The sequence below is a fragment of the Thermobia domestica genome, chromosome 2 (genome assembly GCF_964235325.1).
Source record: "Thermobia domestica chromosome 2, izTheDome1.hap1.1, whole genome shotgun sequence".
Taxonomy (NCBI): Eukaryota; Metazoa; Arthropoda; class Insecta; order Zygentoma; family Lepismatidae; genus Thermobia; species Thermobia domestica.
The window spans coordinates 4,285,241-4,303,095 of record NC_137455.1 but is presented as its reverse complement, the minus strand read 5'-3'; the positions used below and the strand labels follow the sequence as shown (position 1 = coordinate 4,303,095).

The following is a 17,855-nucleotide window of genomic DNA, read 5'->3' as shown; positions in this document are numbered from 1 at the left end:
GTGCCACCGGGAGGGATATCGTGAGTTACAACATATTTTGTAATGTAAAAGCTACAAAAATTTACCATGCAGAATAGTTTGAAAAGGGTCATTTGTTCGGAAATGGTTGGGTTAATGGAAAACTCGGTCAACACGTATCCAATCATTTTCAAGGGTACACGTTTTGGGGTGAAAAAGAGTTAGCCCAGGGTCCCCCGCAGGGTCTCAGACGGGGTTCAACTCTAAAGCTTCAAACGGCAATGGGGATTAAGTACCACATCATTTGAAAGCTGTTGTGAAATGAAAGAAAATGGAGCAAGTCTTGACTGTACGACAACCCTGTGTAAAATGGTGGCGGGTCAAATTGTAAACAAAAACTTAATTGAAAAGTTCATGGCCATACCTATAAATCGGAAACGGTGAGGCAAATGTGAAAACAGGAAAGGACGGGTGTCATTATTTTTAAAGTACAACGATTTAAGTTAAAACGTCTTGTCCCAGGGCCCCGGCAGGGTCCTAGGTTAGGTCCAGCTGAAAAGTTTCAAATTGTAAGGGGGGGTTAAGTAGGACATCGTTTGAAAGCTGTTGTTAAATAAAATAAGATGGAGCATGTCTCGACATTCTACGACACCTCTGTGCAAGATGGCGGTGGGTTCAAAATGTAAACAAGCTTAATTGAAAAATCTATAGCCACCTTGAATCCAAGATGGCCGCTTAAAATCTATGTCGAAAGGATAGGCATACAAAACTGCTGAAGCTAGGAAAACCACATTTGACATGAATGTTGATCAGTAGATGACGAAAAGATACGAAATGTTCAAAAACACGACATCTTGAGTTCAAAATGCCGCACTTTGTATCGAACGCATGTCCAGCTCGAACCACTGGAGTTGGAGAAGCGAAATATGGCATTTATGTTTATGGTCAATAGTTGATATCCAGAAATATCAAGGACGCATCATCTATAATCCAATATGGCTGCCAGCTTGAAAAATGAGTTTGTATATGAATAAGCTATTTCTTGGAATATAGTGACCAAACCAACGAAGTGTAATGCAGCACGATGTACTGAGATGACTTACACGTGGTTTGGTACTGCTCCACAATCTTGTAAATGAATGTTTTTATTATTATTATTATTATTTATTTATTTATTTATTTGTATTGCTTGAAATATTGCGATCAAACCAACGAATGGCATACAAATGTAACCATCACGAATATGTTACAATAGAGTCCCCAACGTGACTGGTGCAGCAAGTCCTTTATGTATGAACTACGTAAATAAAATTAGAAAAGTCCCGAAAGTTTCAACTTTTGTTTAGCAGCCATTTTACACAGGGTTGTCGTACAGTCAAGACTTGCTCCATTTTCTTTCATTTCACAACAGGTTTCAAACGATGTGCTACTTAACCCCCACTGCCGTTCGAAACTTTTGAGTTAAACCTCGTGTGGGACCCTGCGGAGAACCCTGGGGCAAATTTTTTAACCCAAAAGTATGTCCTTAAAAATGATGGGACATGTGTACACAGAGCTTTCCATTTACCCAACCGTTATACCGAACAAATGACCCTGTTCAAACTATTCTGCATCGTAATTTTTTGTAGCTTTTACATTTCAAATTCTGTTATAACTCTCGATATCCCTCCTGGTGGCACGTATAGTTTTGTGATTCGCCTAATTATAACATATCAAATGCAAACACAATTGTCTCGTTTGGATCTCAGCGGAGCTATTTCGTGACCTTCCCTTGCGAGTCAATACATTCATTAGTTTCGACCAACTAGGCCTAACTTCCTTCTTAATTGTTCGTGTTATGCAATATTGATCGTGTATATAAAAAAAAGATGTAGATACAAACTATTGCATAATATTGATGTTTAAGACATGTATAATACATGCCTTGAAGTATTGATAAACAATTATTATTTGTGGTGATGTTAGTACTTCGAGTACTTAAATATAGGTGTTATAGCAGGGGCGTCATTTGGAGGAGGACAGGGAGGGTTAATTGCTCTCCCTCTGAGTTTGACAAACATATATGCTTTAATCAATTGTATACTACTATAAAACGTCAAATTATTATGTCGATGAGGAATCTTACCTTCCTCAAATAAACACTCAAATGGCGCTTCTGTTTTATAAGAACAGCAATACAAAGTAATGATTCTATCAGTGTAAAGCTTAGAATTACAGTATGTTAACCTTGGGAACCAGTACTCACATATGTTAAAATACATAGTAGATTTTACCTCGTTTGTGTACTCCTATATAAGAAAGGTTAAAGCTGTAGTTTCCTTGCTATATAATACCAATAAACCGTTGACAATACCAATTTTAGACTTTCTACAACTTTTTACCAAATCCCATTCACAATATTTTCAGTACAAAATGGCTTTCTCGATGTATCTGGAAGAAAATAGCTAATTAGCTTCGAAGGTGATTCAGAAAGTAATATCTCCAAGGTGATACCTTTATTTGTGTTTGAGAAATAGCACCGATACAGATATCAGTGGAAAGCTTGCAATATCAGCTACAAACGATGGCATAATTTTTCAACATAGTCTCCATTACGGGCAACACACTTGCGCCAACGCGAAACAAGGTTCTTCATGCCGTCGACAAACAATTGGGGTGGCTGCTGGTGACACCATTGCCAAACTGGTTCCAGATTCACGTCACAACTGTAACATTGGCCGTTAAGGTGATCATTAAGTTTGAGGAAGAGTCAAAAGTCACAGAGGCAAGATCCAGACTATAGGGAGGATGAGGCATAATGTCAACACACACTTAGCCAGCAGATGGAAAACTGAATATTTTGGCGAAGGAGAGAACGTGTAGCGTTACTCCATCGACTGACGATTCGTGTGGGTCGTATTGGTGTATCCGTGACTTGTCGCCGGCGATGAATGTTTCTGGGTGCACAACCTTCTGCAGTCAGAAATTCAATGGCAGCCTGCTCTTTCAACTGGATGTCATCACTGGATGTCATGGATTGCTGCATTACACTGGAACGAGAAGAGATAGGAAGATGAAACAAGTGACATTCTATAGCTTAATCATTAGTATATTAATGATAAACAATTCAGAATGTTTGCAGTACTATTGGCCAAGTAATGGGCTTGGGGCATTACTTTCCGAATCATTCTCGTACAGTTATTTAATTTTAAAATAGAACAAAAGGGCTGTTAAAATAAACCGTTGTGTTAGAGCTTCCAGGCGTTATCGTCGTTCGAGTTCTCAGTTCTTTGATTAGTGCACGCGTCTTTGGCGCAGAAGACCCGAGTTCCCTTCTCAACGGGAGGTTATGGGGTTCGCGTCTCACGTTAAAATCTAGGTCCACGTTCCATATAGCCTCACTACTGAAAGGGACACTGAAGTCAAATCCAACGTTAACAACGATAACTTGTCAAGGAGTTTGAGTCAGATGAACAGCGGTTACTCTGGGCACCATTTGGGGGTGCGGTGGCTCAGTGATAGAGCGTTCACCTCCGGTGCTTGGGGTCCCTGGTTCGATCCCAGCTCGCACCGTGTGGACTTTGTGGTGGACAAACACCATGCTCGTGGGTTTTCTCGGGGTTCTCCCGTTACTCCCACTTTCTTCATTCTACCATTTTGATTTCTCATCAGTCTCCTTTAGTCTAACCGACATAATAGTGGGACGTAAAACTAAAGATTACTTGCATTTCTGGGCACCATTTAGTAGGCTCGTATTTACGCATGGGCCACAGGGATCGGGCTTAGAGAGGCAAATATCCTGGGCCGGATTATTATTATTATTATTATTATTATTATTATTATTATTATTATTATTATTATTATTATTATTATTATTATTATTATTTTACGTTGAAATTGAAGTATGGTTAGCGGAAAAAAGAGGCTGCCCGAGATTAAAAAAATTTGAGGATATCGAGATAAATAGCCATACTCCCGATGCTCTTTAAATCCAAATTCCATCTTCCATCAGAATGGTGATGAGAGGTGGGGTAAGAAAGGGTAATATGTAAAAATAGTCGAAAACGACTTATGTATCTTAACTATATATAAAACTACATGAGCTAACATAAATTGAGCACTTCCTGTAGGGCTACAATGATTAAATTAGGTATGATTGTAGCTTTTCGAGACAAACCCACAGGAAAATTGCCAAACGTGAATATTTTTAATTTTTAGGGGGTCTAAAGAGGGGATGAAGAATTTCCCCGTGTTATTTAAATGGGCCTTTTTTGGACCTATACTCTCATGTTTTTAGGTACTTAGAGTTGGAATAATATCTTGAAATTTGGAATCATCAGAAATAAACATTTTCAACCGTAGAGTGGTTTTATGGGGAAATGAAAATTTTTTCCCATGTTATTTATATGGGACGTCTTCTATACCCCAAAATGTTTAGGCACTTCCGGTAGGATTACAATGATGAAATTTGGCATGATTGTAGCCTTCCAGGACTAAGTGACAGGAAAATCGTCAAAAGTGAATATTTTTTTAATTTCTTAGGGATCTAAAGGGGGATGAAGAAATTCCCATGCTATTTAAATGGGAGATTTCTTGGGATGCAAAATTTTATCTTTTAGATAGTTGAAATAGGAAAAGAAACGATAGAATTGTGGGTTCAAGAGGTGCGAGGCTTTAGGCAGAGCAAAGATAGTGTGTGGGGGCGAAGACCCCGGATGGGCAGATTCAGGAAATATGAAGAAAAAGTTCACGAAATTCACTGTTGATGCAAAGACCGATAGATAAGAAATGTGAGGCCGTAGGCCGAGCAGACTCTGGGGTCTGGGGGCGGAGCCCCCAGCTAGCCAAAAGCTAGTCTTTATATATAATTGTAAATTAATGAAAATATCTCTGTAAATGTTTTCCCAAGTTTGTAGGAAAATTTCATACACAATGTTGTTCTTCATGCTTTTTCATTGTCACTGTATATTTAATCCGACGAACACCCTGTGCACATGCTCACTTTCGCGGCTGTAGTTCGCCAACTAATGGTGATAGCGAAACGTGGCAAATGACAATTTGTTGTCGAAACCTGACGCTAGGAACGCTCAGTAGCTGCAGGGCGCTTCTTTTGCCGATTGACGCTATTTCAAAAGTTCGGTTTCTTTTTGAACACGCCACGTATACAATCTGTTGATAATTGCCTCCGCAGGGGCTGGTTTTCAATACTTTGTTTGGAACTTCCTTCGCACTAAAACTTTAGATTTTAACTCCACAAATTACAAAATACACTATCTTTTCCTTATGAACTCATTTTAAGTTACGTAATCACCAGTGCAAGTGTCATTGAGTAGTGTAGCCAGAACAATGTTTTTTATCTTCCTTACCAAAACATTTTATATTCATGAACATATCAATAACAATGTTACTGAATTTTAGTTTCCTTTTTTTCTTTTTTTTGAATTTGTTATATGAGCATCACATTATTATTATTATTATTATTATTATTATTATTATTATTATTATTATTATTATTATTATTATTACTGAACAATTGTTATGTTTTATACACAGTTTTGGGCAGCGTACGTCGATTGCTCATCTCAGTACAAGGATGCTGTGCAGCAGACGCTAGAGCAGATAGACGTTATTAAAAGACTTGTGCAGAGATACCCTGATCAACTGGAATTCGTAACCACTGCTGACGGTGAGTTCGACTTATTAAAAAAAATGCTTGAAAACACTGTCTACTGGCAGTTATGCTTAGCATTATTTTAATACTAGTTTAATGCCCGTTCATCACACGGGAAGAATAAAGGTTACGAAAGATAATTTCAAAGGTATTTACGGACTTATTTGATTTAACTGGAGTTACATACGAGTAAACCCCTCATACAATTGCTTCCCCCAGACTTCCTCCCTTTAGAAGCGGACTTTTCAAAAACGCTGATACTTTAATGACGAATTTATATGCCGAGATTCATTAACTAACTGGAATGACTCATGAGATACTCTGTTTTTAGAAAATAGCTTTGACTTTTCTTAGCATATTATTTCAATCAAAACGTAGTGATAAAAACTTGTCTCGAGTCAAATGCTATGTTCAAATATTAATTTGAAACAATTCATCCATTTTATTTTATTCTTTTGAGAAAAGGTGACATGCAATCAATTTCATTAATATATGCACTGGCGCAAATCTCGGGGGGGGGACATTCCCTCAATCTTGGAACTGGGGGGACTGCCCCCCAATAATCTGATTTGAAATGTGCTTTTTGGATAGAAATGTGATGATTTGTGTCTGACTGCCACTTCATTTACATCGCCTGATACATAATATACAACTGGTTCACTTGAGAAATCAGATTCACCTACCGTAATATGAGTCTTAAGTCTCAAATCTTCCCGCCTCCCAATGTTGAAGACAACTCTGCTTCCCTGATCCTGCACAGCATTGTTTTTTAACTTCATAAATATTTTGAACATCGCTTTAAAAAAAAAGGGAACGGTCTTACCCAGGCCGGTAGCCAGCACAAAAATGTAGTGGGGCCCGGTAGAATTTAGGGGGGTCCGATCCAACCGTATTATAGTTCATTTGCAAGCCTACCGTGAACATTTAAGGGGTGCAATAAAATTTAGGGGGTCGGCCCTCCCTAGACCCTCGTGGTTACGGGCCTGGTCTTACCCCCCCCAATGTTGAAGACATATTTGCGCCGCTGTATATATGTACACCAGAAGAGACCTGGAAATCTTTACCCTACCTTCACAATGATTGAGATCAGCTCACGTGTCCTTTCCACCTCGTATTGTCTTATATTCCTTACATTTAAGGATCATTCCCTCAATATCATCTGCATACAGTGTTTCTTCCAGGCGTGGTTTGGGGGACACTGCGCCCCGGAGCTCTGAGAGTGCTCCCCGGAAGATACCAAAATAATACGTCTATAATATAACAATAAATAGAATAGTGCGTACTGTGTGAAGATATGTGCCCCTCTGAATACTAAATGTGGCACCCGGAATTTATTTTTTAAAGAAGCACTGCATACAAATCTGCGAAATTGGAGGAAAACCAGGTTTCTACCGTATTCAATCCGTGAAACGTCTACCCTCTAATCGAATGGAGCCAGACTGAGCGAATATGGTGAGTGGGACAAAGGTTGGTAGTCACATTTGCACACAAAAATGACTGTTTCTGCTGCCCGGTGTGCCTGTGCATTGTCCGCTAGTAGTAACACGCTTCTCGAGAGCAAAAATATTCTTTTTCTTTTGCTACCTTCTCGTAATTCTTGCATGGAGAATATGTCCTCATTATCGGAAGAGCCTCACCTTCTCTGATTCTAATCTCTTTTTTGCACCTGAAAGCTTTCCTTACTGACCAGAGTTTTGGGCATAGCTACGGTGTTACCACTAGATTATCATCACAGGTGCCCTAGTCCTTCAACATGAGGATAAAAAATGTATTGTCTACTTACAATAAGCAACTGAAAAGGGATGACAAGTATGTTGAAACATGGTTCAGGGTCTGTACTTCAGTGTAGGCTCCAATAAAGTATTTTGTTACATTTATATTTTGTGGCCAATGGAATTTATTTTCTGGGTGGCCTGTGTATGCGAGCCAGTGTTTCTGAATTCTTGGGAGTTGTTCGTTTTCAGAGCTCATGAGCTCGTAATGTGACAATGGAGGTTGTATCAGCAAACAGCAACTACTTCAGTATGTACTACCGAACTTTCTAGATCCTATTAATCTTCCAGAAAAAATATTTTCTTTGATTTTTCCGAAGATTCTAGCAAAACTTAGGGGGGGGGAAAGAGGCCAGTAATGGGACCGGGAAAAGATTTAAATAGCTATAAAAGAGGCTGAGTAATCAACAAAAACTTTCTCTGAACGATTGTTACTATCTTTGAAGTTGAAAATTGAATCCATCATAAATTTCCCCCTTTGATCTTGGTTGTTATTTTCTCTATCTAATTATTTATAGAAATCGTTTATGATGTTTTAGGGATCACGGATGCGTTTAACAGAGGAAGAATTGCTAGCCTAATTGGTATAGAAGGAGGCCATTCCATTGACAGTAGTTTGGCAACGCTGAGGCTCTTTTACGAATTGGGAGTACGATACATGACGCTCACACACTCATGCAACACTCCATGGTAAGTAAATTTGTAACGTCTAAGAATTAAAATAAAATGAAACCTCCTTCAGTTTTACGTCCCACGGATATGCCGTGTAGGATAAAGGAGAAGGCGATGACGAGAAATTAATGAAATGGTGGAATAAAAAAGTGGGAGAATCCCCAAAACTCCCACACACAGTGTTCGTCCACCCCAAAGCCCACTTGGCGCGAACTAGAATCGAACCGGGGACCCCACGCACCAGAGTTGAACACTCTACCACTGAGCCATCGCAACCCTCTAAATCTTAAGGATTAGATTACACTTACACACACACATATGTAACGCTCCATGCTAAACAAGTTCCTAAAATCTAATAGATGTAGAATATTTCACAGGAAGAGCTTAAGAGATACGTGATGCTTGCACACTTATATATAACAACCGAGGTGAGTTTCTAAATTCTAAGAGAAAGATTACGTTTTCACACGGAGTAACACTCAATGGTGAGTACGGTTTTCTAAATCTCTAATACATACACAGTCCGTCAGAAAATGTATAGACAATTTAATAGATGGCTTCTGCAGATTGCTTTCGAAGTTGAATTATCATTACAATAAGTAGTAGGGGAGAGTTGGGCAATGACGATCACTTAAGAAAAATGGGTTATTACGTAGTTTCATTTGCAAAATATATTGAAACAAATTTGTAAATACATACTCCAATCCTTCTACAATAATTTTGTAAAATTAAAAGAGCATCATTCTTTCAGTTCGGGAACGCGATGGATAAAACTCAAATTGCTACTTTGGTCGCCATTCCCATCACATGTTGGTAATGGCGATCACCAGTGCAAGCTTAATAAACACGCACAATTCCATAGGCAGTTTTTTTTTTTTTTTTTTTTGCTAAACTGATGGCAGCACCAGTTTGACTTCTCTTCGTGTCACGCAAGAGGGCAAAGTGGGCTGATCGCCATTCCAAACAGATCGCCATTCCCTTCCTCTCTCCTACTGTCTTACCGTAACAGTCATTACTGGAGCTCGGAAGTTGAAGACCTAAAAATTACCCAAAAAGAACCTATAAAAAAACCTAAAAATATCTTTTAGAAAAAGAACCTAAAAGCTGAAAAAAAGGACATAAAATTAAGACCCAATGTAATTAGAATTACGTATTTAATTAATATAATGCTCAAGAAATACAAGCTTCTGGTAGTATACAATATACAGTTGAAAGAAACGGTGCAGCGATGCACATACTCCTTTCGGAGAATCGACTCGTCAGGAATCTTCTGATTTTTGTATACTGCTCCAAAACATTTGGAAAATTTAATTGTTTATCTTTGCCAACGGGATATTTGCTCCAACTAAGGCACTACAAAGATCTTTGTAAAACGGAGACGACTTAGAATGTTCACTAGTACTTTGTTCTAACAGAAGCTGTATTTCCTTTTTTTCCACGGACTGGGAAGCTACTTTCTGTGTTTCTCACATCCAACGTGCTATTAGACATGGAATAGTTTTCTCTGCACTCACTTTCACTTCGCAATATTTGCAGAAAATAATGTTTCCATCCGTAGAAGAAAAGAAACTGTTCCAAATTCAGACACAAACTGACTCAAAAAGGAAGTTTTCTTAGGCTTAATTTCAGGCATGTTAAAGGTATGTTCTTCTTCCACAAACTGAAGTAGAAACTAAAATGAGAAAACTTCTCCATCCTCATTGTGATTGTTGTAGATCTGTTCTTATCAGTCCAGTCGTTGAAGAATGTCTTATCTTTTGGATTTCCTTTACTGAAGAAAATATGTTTAAGAGGTGGGGGTGATTCGAGTTAATGGCCAATAAATTTATTGTTGAAAGATGAAGTGCCAAAAAAGATGATAACACCTACGAAAAGCTTTAAAAAAGACCAATAAACAAATAAAAAGAACCAATAAACAAAGGACAAATAAAATTCATCATCTTCTGGCCCAAAATGAACATAAATTATGTTACGCCTCGTCTTCGGGCACTCGTAAAAAAATAATTTTTCCTCAATTTCCGGTCCCTAGTCACTACTCTTACTCAGGCTGTAACATGAAACGTAATACAAGGACATAAAATGGCTGGTGGACGTTTGGCATTTGAGAAAAGGAAGCCCATTTAAAGTGATATTTCATGTTTGAAAATGTCGCTGAATTTCAACGTCGGTTTGAAGCACTATCTCCCCCTACACGTTCGACAATTACATAGTTTTGTGACAAGTTTGAGACGCATGAAGTACGTATGTAATTTGTGATGTGCACAAAAGAAAAAGTCAAGAAACCAGATACACTTACAAATCCTGCTTCTTCGGCTATGGTTTTACCAGGTAGCTATCGGGAGTCACTTTGAGCATCTTCAGTATTTGGTACAGGTGCAGGAAACTTGTACAGTAGAGTATCGAAATCTCGGTTTAATGTGGGTCGAAGGGGGGCCGAATTTGTGAACATGCCGGGTTATCGGGAATGGGGTTAAAAAAGAATAAGTACGAATGTTTCCTCAGAAAATACAGTGCTGCACTTGTATGTATTGGTTGCTTGAGAATACAACAGAGAATAAGCTGCCTTAATTACCCTTAAACAGGAATGGGGTTAAAAAAGAATAAGTACGAGTGTTTCCTCAGAAAATACAGTGCTGCACTTGTATGTATTGGTTGCTTGAGAATACAACAGAGAATAAGCTGCCTTAATTACCCTTAAACAGGAATGGGGTTAAAAAAGAATAAGTACGAGTGTTTCCTCAGAAAATACAGTGCTGCACTTGTATGTATTGGTTGCTTGAGAATACAACAGAGAATAAGCTGCCCAATTACCATTAAACAAAGGAAAGTGCGTATTTTATGAAGACATAGAGCCTTTGCTATACATGAAAACGTAAATTAATGGATACACACTATACAGTAATTTACCTGATAAGACACTCAGAAAAATACTTTATGAAGGCATAAAGCTGTCTATAATGAAAATTAGCTAGCGCATTTTGTTTTATTTTATTTTATTTTATTTTATTTTATTGCCCTGCGAGGGTGTGGGCGAGTTACTCGGACTACTGGACTCTACTGCATTGTGCTTAATTGTAATATGCATCATACTTGTGATACGTAATTAAAAATGAAATCAAATAAGATCTTTGAGTTTTACATTAAACACTTATACCCTGCAGGCCGGTAGCCAGCCCAAAAATGTAGGGGGGCCCGGTAGAAGTTAGGGGGGCGACCCAACCATATTATAGTTCATTACTGTGAAAATTTTAGGGGAGGCGTGAAAATTTAGGGGGGGCGGCCCACCTTAGCCCCCCGTGGATACGGGCATGATACCCTGTCGGCTAAAGCAAATAGATTACCAATGAGAGTGAATGATTGTAAGGTAATTGTTGGAATGAAAATGTGGAAGGAAACGACAGAATTGGAGAAAACCCACGGAAACTAAATTGTCTGCCACAAACTGGCATGCCCTGGAATTGAACCATGGACATCATGTATTAGCGGTAAGCGCTGCACCACTGATTTACTTACCGTGTCCCGTAACAATGTGTAATTAAATTTAGCATTAACACGCAACATCGAGTTTTCTCTCGTTAAATTATTATACATTTTAGAATGGACTTTGTATATCATATCCTCAGTTTAATGTAGCCCTATACAAAATCTCGGGATATGCGGTTTTCTCTTCACTACACATCTTCAAACATGAATCATTCATTAGGTTTACTGACACCAGAGATTTCTTTGAGGATTGTATGAATGTTTCTTTTAATCTAACACCCCAGTCATTTCATTTCCTGGCAATGTTCTCTTCCTTCCATACCTGTCTTTTCTTTCTCTTATTCCTTTCCCTGTTCTTCCTTCCTCAAACGTGTTAACATTCTAATGATAACCAGTTGGTACTGGTGAATGAAAGTAGTCTCCAACGTCATTCGCCAGTAGCACTCTAGCACGTAGGATTGCCAACCGTCCGGTATTTTACAGGACAGTTCAGTTGTTGACCTCCTTGTCTGGTGTCCGGTACGACCTCAAAACCGGACATTAAATGTCTGATAATTTTCCCCCTTACTACTCCTAAAGCAAAGCTTATAATTTGCTTTTGATATCGACCTGTCGTTCGCGGAATTTGCTGAAGAGTTGAAGGCAAGAAAATTTACTGAACTTACCAAAACTGCTAAAGATCAACAAAAGTGCATATTTAAGAGCGCAGCAAGAACTGCTTCATTTCTAATTAAATAATGCATCCACATCCAACAAAATATGTAGGCATTATGATACATTACCAGCCCCAGTGGAGCTGCTAAGACTTATTTTTCAAGTATATTTTGTGCATGCCATTATTATATTGCCAATTTTGTTTGCTTTTGTACTTTAAATACGATGTATTGTTGATGGTAGACTACAAAAATTACACGTACCGATTCAACCAAAACTGGAATAAGTTAGTTTAATAAATGCATGATGCTTATGTATAAAGGGTGATATGTTTATGTACTTTATTTACCAATCACGCATATCACATCCACAGCTAATGAACTGTATGATTAAACCCATTTTACTGATTCACCCAGATATCATGGAGGAACGAGAAATAAGACTTGACGAATATTTTAGATGTTACTTGCTTCGATTCTTATTCAAAAGTACATGCGTTAATATGATAAATATGACATGCTTTGTTCATATGTTAATATAATGATATAATACTTAAATATTAGTACAATGAATTACTTATCTTAACTTCTTTTCGCAGTTAATTGTTGCTAGCTTGCTGCTAAACCACATGGTTGTTTGCTAAACCATCATACTTTGTCTTCGGTCACACATAAACTGAGTAGCACTCTAAAACACTGTTAAAAACATGTAAATCTTGTATATTAACATGAGTGTTTTTTCTAAAAATTTTGAGTAAATATGTTTTTCTAAAAGTATGAATGAATATGCTTGCCTAGTTGCACTTCACAGCACATTGTCGAATGCACAGACACAACTTGAATAGCACACTGAAGGCACTGTTGCCAGCCAATGCCAACACGACTCACTAAAACTCACCAGAAAAATCACTAAAAGAATCACAAAGAATTCACTAAACCACTAAATTATATACAAAAAATGAAACTAATATGAATTAAAATAATCCACATATGCATCCTCCCCCTCCTTGATTGAACACAATCAATTAACATTCTAGGGGTAAAGGAATTCATTTAGCAACACTGCGCCGAAAAACGCCACTTTTACACTTCACAGTTGCCACTCGCACTAAATTATCACTGCCCGGATGAACTTCTTCAATCACACCTAACTTCCACACTTGAGGAGGAACATTGTCTTCTTTTAACAATACGACCATGCCCGGTTGTAGATTAGGCTGAGCTGACTTCCATTTTCTTCTTTGTTGTAACTGGTTGAGGTAATCTCTTGACCAACGTTTCCAAATATGCTGCTTCATTTGTTGAATCCGTTCCCATCTGCCTAGTCTGCTGATAGGTACGTCCAGTAGATCTGGTTCCGGAAGGCTGAGAAGTGTAGCTCCCATCAAAAAATGTCCTGGACTGAGATACATTGGATCTGTAGGATCGTTGGAAATGGCTGTCAATGGTATTGAATTTAGAATGGCTTCAATTTGTATAAGTAACGTGTTCAACTCTTCGTATGTCAGACTTGCTGTTCCTGCTACACGCCGTAGGTGGTACTTCATGGATTTTATTGAACTTTCCCATGACCCCATGTGAGGAGATCTGGCAGGAATGAATTTCCATTCTAAACCTTCTTGAGCTGAGTATTCCAGGATGTCCTTTCTGTTAGTCTTGGATTCAAAAAATTGTTGCAATTCTCGACTGGCGCCAACAAAGTTTGAACCATAGTCGCTACAGATAGATAAGCATTTTCCTCGCCTAGCAACAAATCTCTTCAATGCTGCCATGAAGGCTTGAGAAGTTAAGTCTGAAACTATTTCTATGTGAACTGCTCTAGTGGCTAAACAGATGAACGACGCTGCATAGACTTTCATTTGAATTTTGCTGCGAATCGTGGGCTTGACATTAAAGAATCCTGCATAGTCCACTCCCACGTGTACAAATGGCCTTGCTTCATTTACTCTCTCCTTGGGTAAGTGTCCCATTAACTGTGATGAACTTGTTGATCTCCACTTGAGACAAACCAAACAATTGTGTACTATTGCCTTGACCATCTTCTTAGCTCTTGGAATCCAATATCTGGTACGCAAAGATGCAATAAGAAGCTGTGGTCCTGCATGAAGCAACCTTTTATGTTCTTCTTTGACTATCAGGTGGGTGAAATGATGTCCTGCAGGTAAGATGAATTGATGCTTGTTGTCGTACTCCAAGTTCGAATGTTCCAATCTTCCTCCTACTCTTAGCATTCCTCCCGTGTCCAGAAATGGAAAAAGATCCTTGATTGGGCTCTTTGTTGAAACTTCCATTTGTTGCTGCAAGTTCAACATTTCTTGATGATAGGTAGTATGTTATACTATCTTGATACATCTGTGTAACGCTAAACGAAGTTCCGAAGCGTCAAGACTCTCGGTTTTTCTTTCTGATTTCTTGGAAAGACAATTATGTTTGAATCGCAAACAATATGCTACTACTCTCAACATTTTGTTTAACGATGAATACCTTTTCATAAAGCTTGTTTCATGAACTGCCACCAAACTTATCATGACTTTGTTCTCTTCTGGAATATTAGCTGGCTCATTTTGTTCTTGACATTGCCATTCTGCTGTGTGAAGAAACTCTGGACCATGCCACCACTCTCGATACTGAATAAGAGTGTTGGGATCCGCTCCTCGACTAACTATGTCTGCCGCATTTTCTTTACTAGGCACATGGTGCCATTGATTGATTGATGTGATTCTCTGAATTTGAGCCACCCTGTTGGATACAAATGTCTTCCAACGATTGGGAGGTGATTTGATCCATGACAAAACTATCGTCGAGTCTGTCCACAGGTGTATACTACTGACCTCTATATTCAGTATGGATAGTGTTTTGTCTATTAGCTTCGAAAGTAACAGTGCTCCACATAATTCCAATCTAGGCAAAGTTTGCTTCTTCAGTGGTGCAACCTTAGACTTTGAACAAAGTAAATTGACTTCAATGTTACCTTGATCGTCTGTAGCCCTGATATACACCACTGCTCCAAAATTTTCTTCACTTGCATCGCAAAAACATGTAATTGCGTTTCCTTAAGGTTCCTGTGAACTCCCCCTTGTCCGAGCACTTCGCCTTTTCGCCACCAGATGCTCACTTTTTCATTTAGCAATCACTGCTGGTACCTCTACTGGGAAGAACTGAAAGATCGTACCGCTCAGTTTGAATGTGTCCATTATATCCACACCACACTTGAAGTGGGCGGGGAGAGGAATCCAACAGTTTTTTTTCGTGCACCTGCAGTCAGTCAGAGTCTATTTATACAAGCCGTGTTGTTCAGCCGCAGGGCAAAACCTCAACCATTGATGAGTAACATAAATCTTTTCTTTTTGCAGGTAGGAATAGAGTTGCAGAGAACGTCATTCACATCGCGTTGACAAATTATCTTTCGTACGTTTATCACATGAAACTCTTTTCTTTTTTTGATTATTACCAGAATATGAGATAAAAAGAACCTAAATGGTTCTTTGTATACAGAAAACAGACAAACAATACTAATATTTTCTTACATATCAGTATTATATGATTTTTTTTCTGAAGTGTATGATGCATGAAAAATGGACAAAATGAATTTTGACTTTTCTATTTGTCCCTATCCTTCTGAGTAGAGAGAATGATGTGGCGCAACTAAAGGGCCTGCATGGCCCGCAACATTGAGAGACCTAGAACAGAAAGAGGCCCATTTCAGTTTCGAAGTTAAACTTTATAATGTTAAGATGTTAAAAATTATGTGATGTTCCAACTATATCTCATTTTTACCTATGAAGACGGTAACACCTGAGCGATTATTTAGTAAATTAAATGCCAACAAAACTTTTACTGACCAGCGAAAACATTATGACCACTTGCTACTTTTTGAACGAAATCATCGGGCTGAGATTAGAGCTACAAGGCATAACACAACCGCGCGCCAAACACGACAAGAATCTCACTCGATTAGTCAGTGTGATGCTTGTGCCTTGAATGGGGAAGGACGACGATATATCAGGGTGACTAAGTGGCTGGGAGCTTCATTTCGGAAACAACGCGACTTGTCGAGTTTTCGCGATCTGCCGTGCTTATGTATTTCAAAGATGGGAAAAGAACAGTGAAACCAGCATCGAACCAAACAACAAAAAGTGGGACGACCACACCTCATTAAAAATGTCGGATGTCGTAGACTCTCGAATTTGGTATAGCAGAATAGACGAAAACTATAGCACAATATAATAATAATAATAATAATAATAATAATAATAATAATAATAATAATAATGTGCATTTTTTTGCATATGAGCAAGTTGTGACTCACTAGATAGAACATAGAAAGTCAAAACTGTTCTCTGTAAATTTTACGTGACTCATGAATGTGGAAAGAGGGGGTCCGTTTAACATTTTTGCGGGGAGGCCCATTCGTCCTTACTTACGCTACTGAGAGAATGTAAGGTAAAATAATAACACCAATATATCTATCTATCTATCTATCTATCTATCTATCTATATATATATATATATATATATATATATATATATATAGATAGATAGATAGATAGATAGATAGATAGATAGATAGATAGATAGATAGATAGATAGATAATCCTGGCGCAACAGTCCCTTGTGATCTGAGCGGGCTTATGTTAGTAGTAAGCACAACCACACCCAACGTCGCCGGCTGTCTAGATTGAAGTCCGCTATCTTTTAGTTTCCCAACTTTTCTCTCGATATTTGGTCAACACAGAAATGTTTGAGTGCCACACCGGGAATTAATCCCTGGACGATGCACACCGTATCACTTTCGCTAATCATTTGGTAAAATTCAGGTTAGGGTGGTACTGAATTAATTTTGGAATATGCCATTTCTCATAAGGTAAAGTTCAAAAGTATTGTGACATAATTAAAAAGCTCATTATCAACCACGTATTCTTGCCTCTAATATCTCTAAAAGTTTTCGAGTTATGTGTCAAAAATGGTTGAAACACTTGAAGTTAGTTTAGTAACTTGAAGAAGATAGTGGACTTATACATACATGATTAGAATTGCTCCAATTTTTATTTTTATTCTTCTTTCTCGTAAAGAAATACAAAATCATAATTTCAACCATTTTGGTACATTTTTCATAATTTGAAGCGCGAACAGCCGGTTTCTTTTCTTACGTTTTGAACTTGGGATTTATATTCTCCTTGTCACTTATCGTGAAAGTCATATAATAACATGGGTCACAAAGCTAAAATATCTTATGCGACAGAGGTAATGACAATTTTTGTCATTTCATCTCTCAAGATCTGTTAAATTTGACATTTATTGAATGATATCGGTTTTATAATACGAATAAATTTTTCGCAATAAGGTGCGTATAGTGGTCGTAAGAAATGGCAAAAGCTACCACTGACCTTTATAGTTTGACTCATGCTTTTTCGATCATGGTATTCCTCTTAAATTTTGCAAAGGACAGTACCATTTTAATTATCTTAACCTAATTTCCTAAAGCATCTCATTCGTACGCTAAAAGAAAGATTTCTATTTTTTATGTATAAGAATTCAGGGGATGCAAATTTATTCAAAATTCCTTTACAATTAAAGCCGCCTAAACAGATATTCCTTCGAGATTTCTGTATTTTGAAAACAATTCACGATTTCAGTTCTTTGTATTTACTTGTTTCCATGTTTATT

At 38.0% G+C, this 17,855-nt stretch overlaps 1 protein-coding gene across 4 annotated transcripts in view; it reads left to right on the top strand.

The window, feature by feature from the left end:
- The window catches only part of LOC145669882 (dipeptidase 1-like), a 262,183-nt gene that overhangs the window by 172,230 nt on the left and 72,098 nt on the right, over positions 1–17,855 (top strand). For all 4 annotated transcript variants that reach the window (XM_081738231.1, XM_081738244.1, XM_081738232.1 and 1 more), the window contains 2 exons: positions 5,491–5,623; positions 7,920–8,070. In XM_081738231.1, the coding sequence (XP_081594357.1) occupies positions 5,491–5,623; positions 7,920–8,070 (284 nt within the window). The remainder of the gene's footprint in view (positions 1–5,490; positions 5,624–7,919; positions 8,071–17,855) is intronic.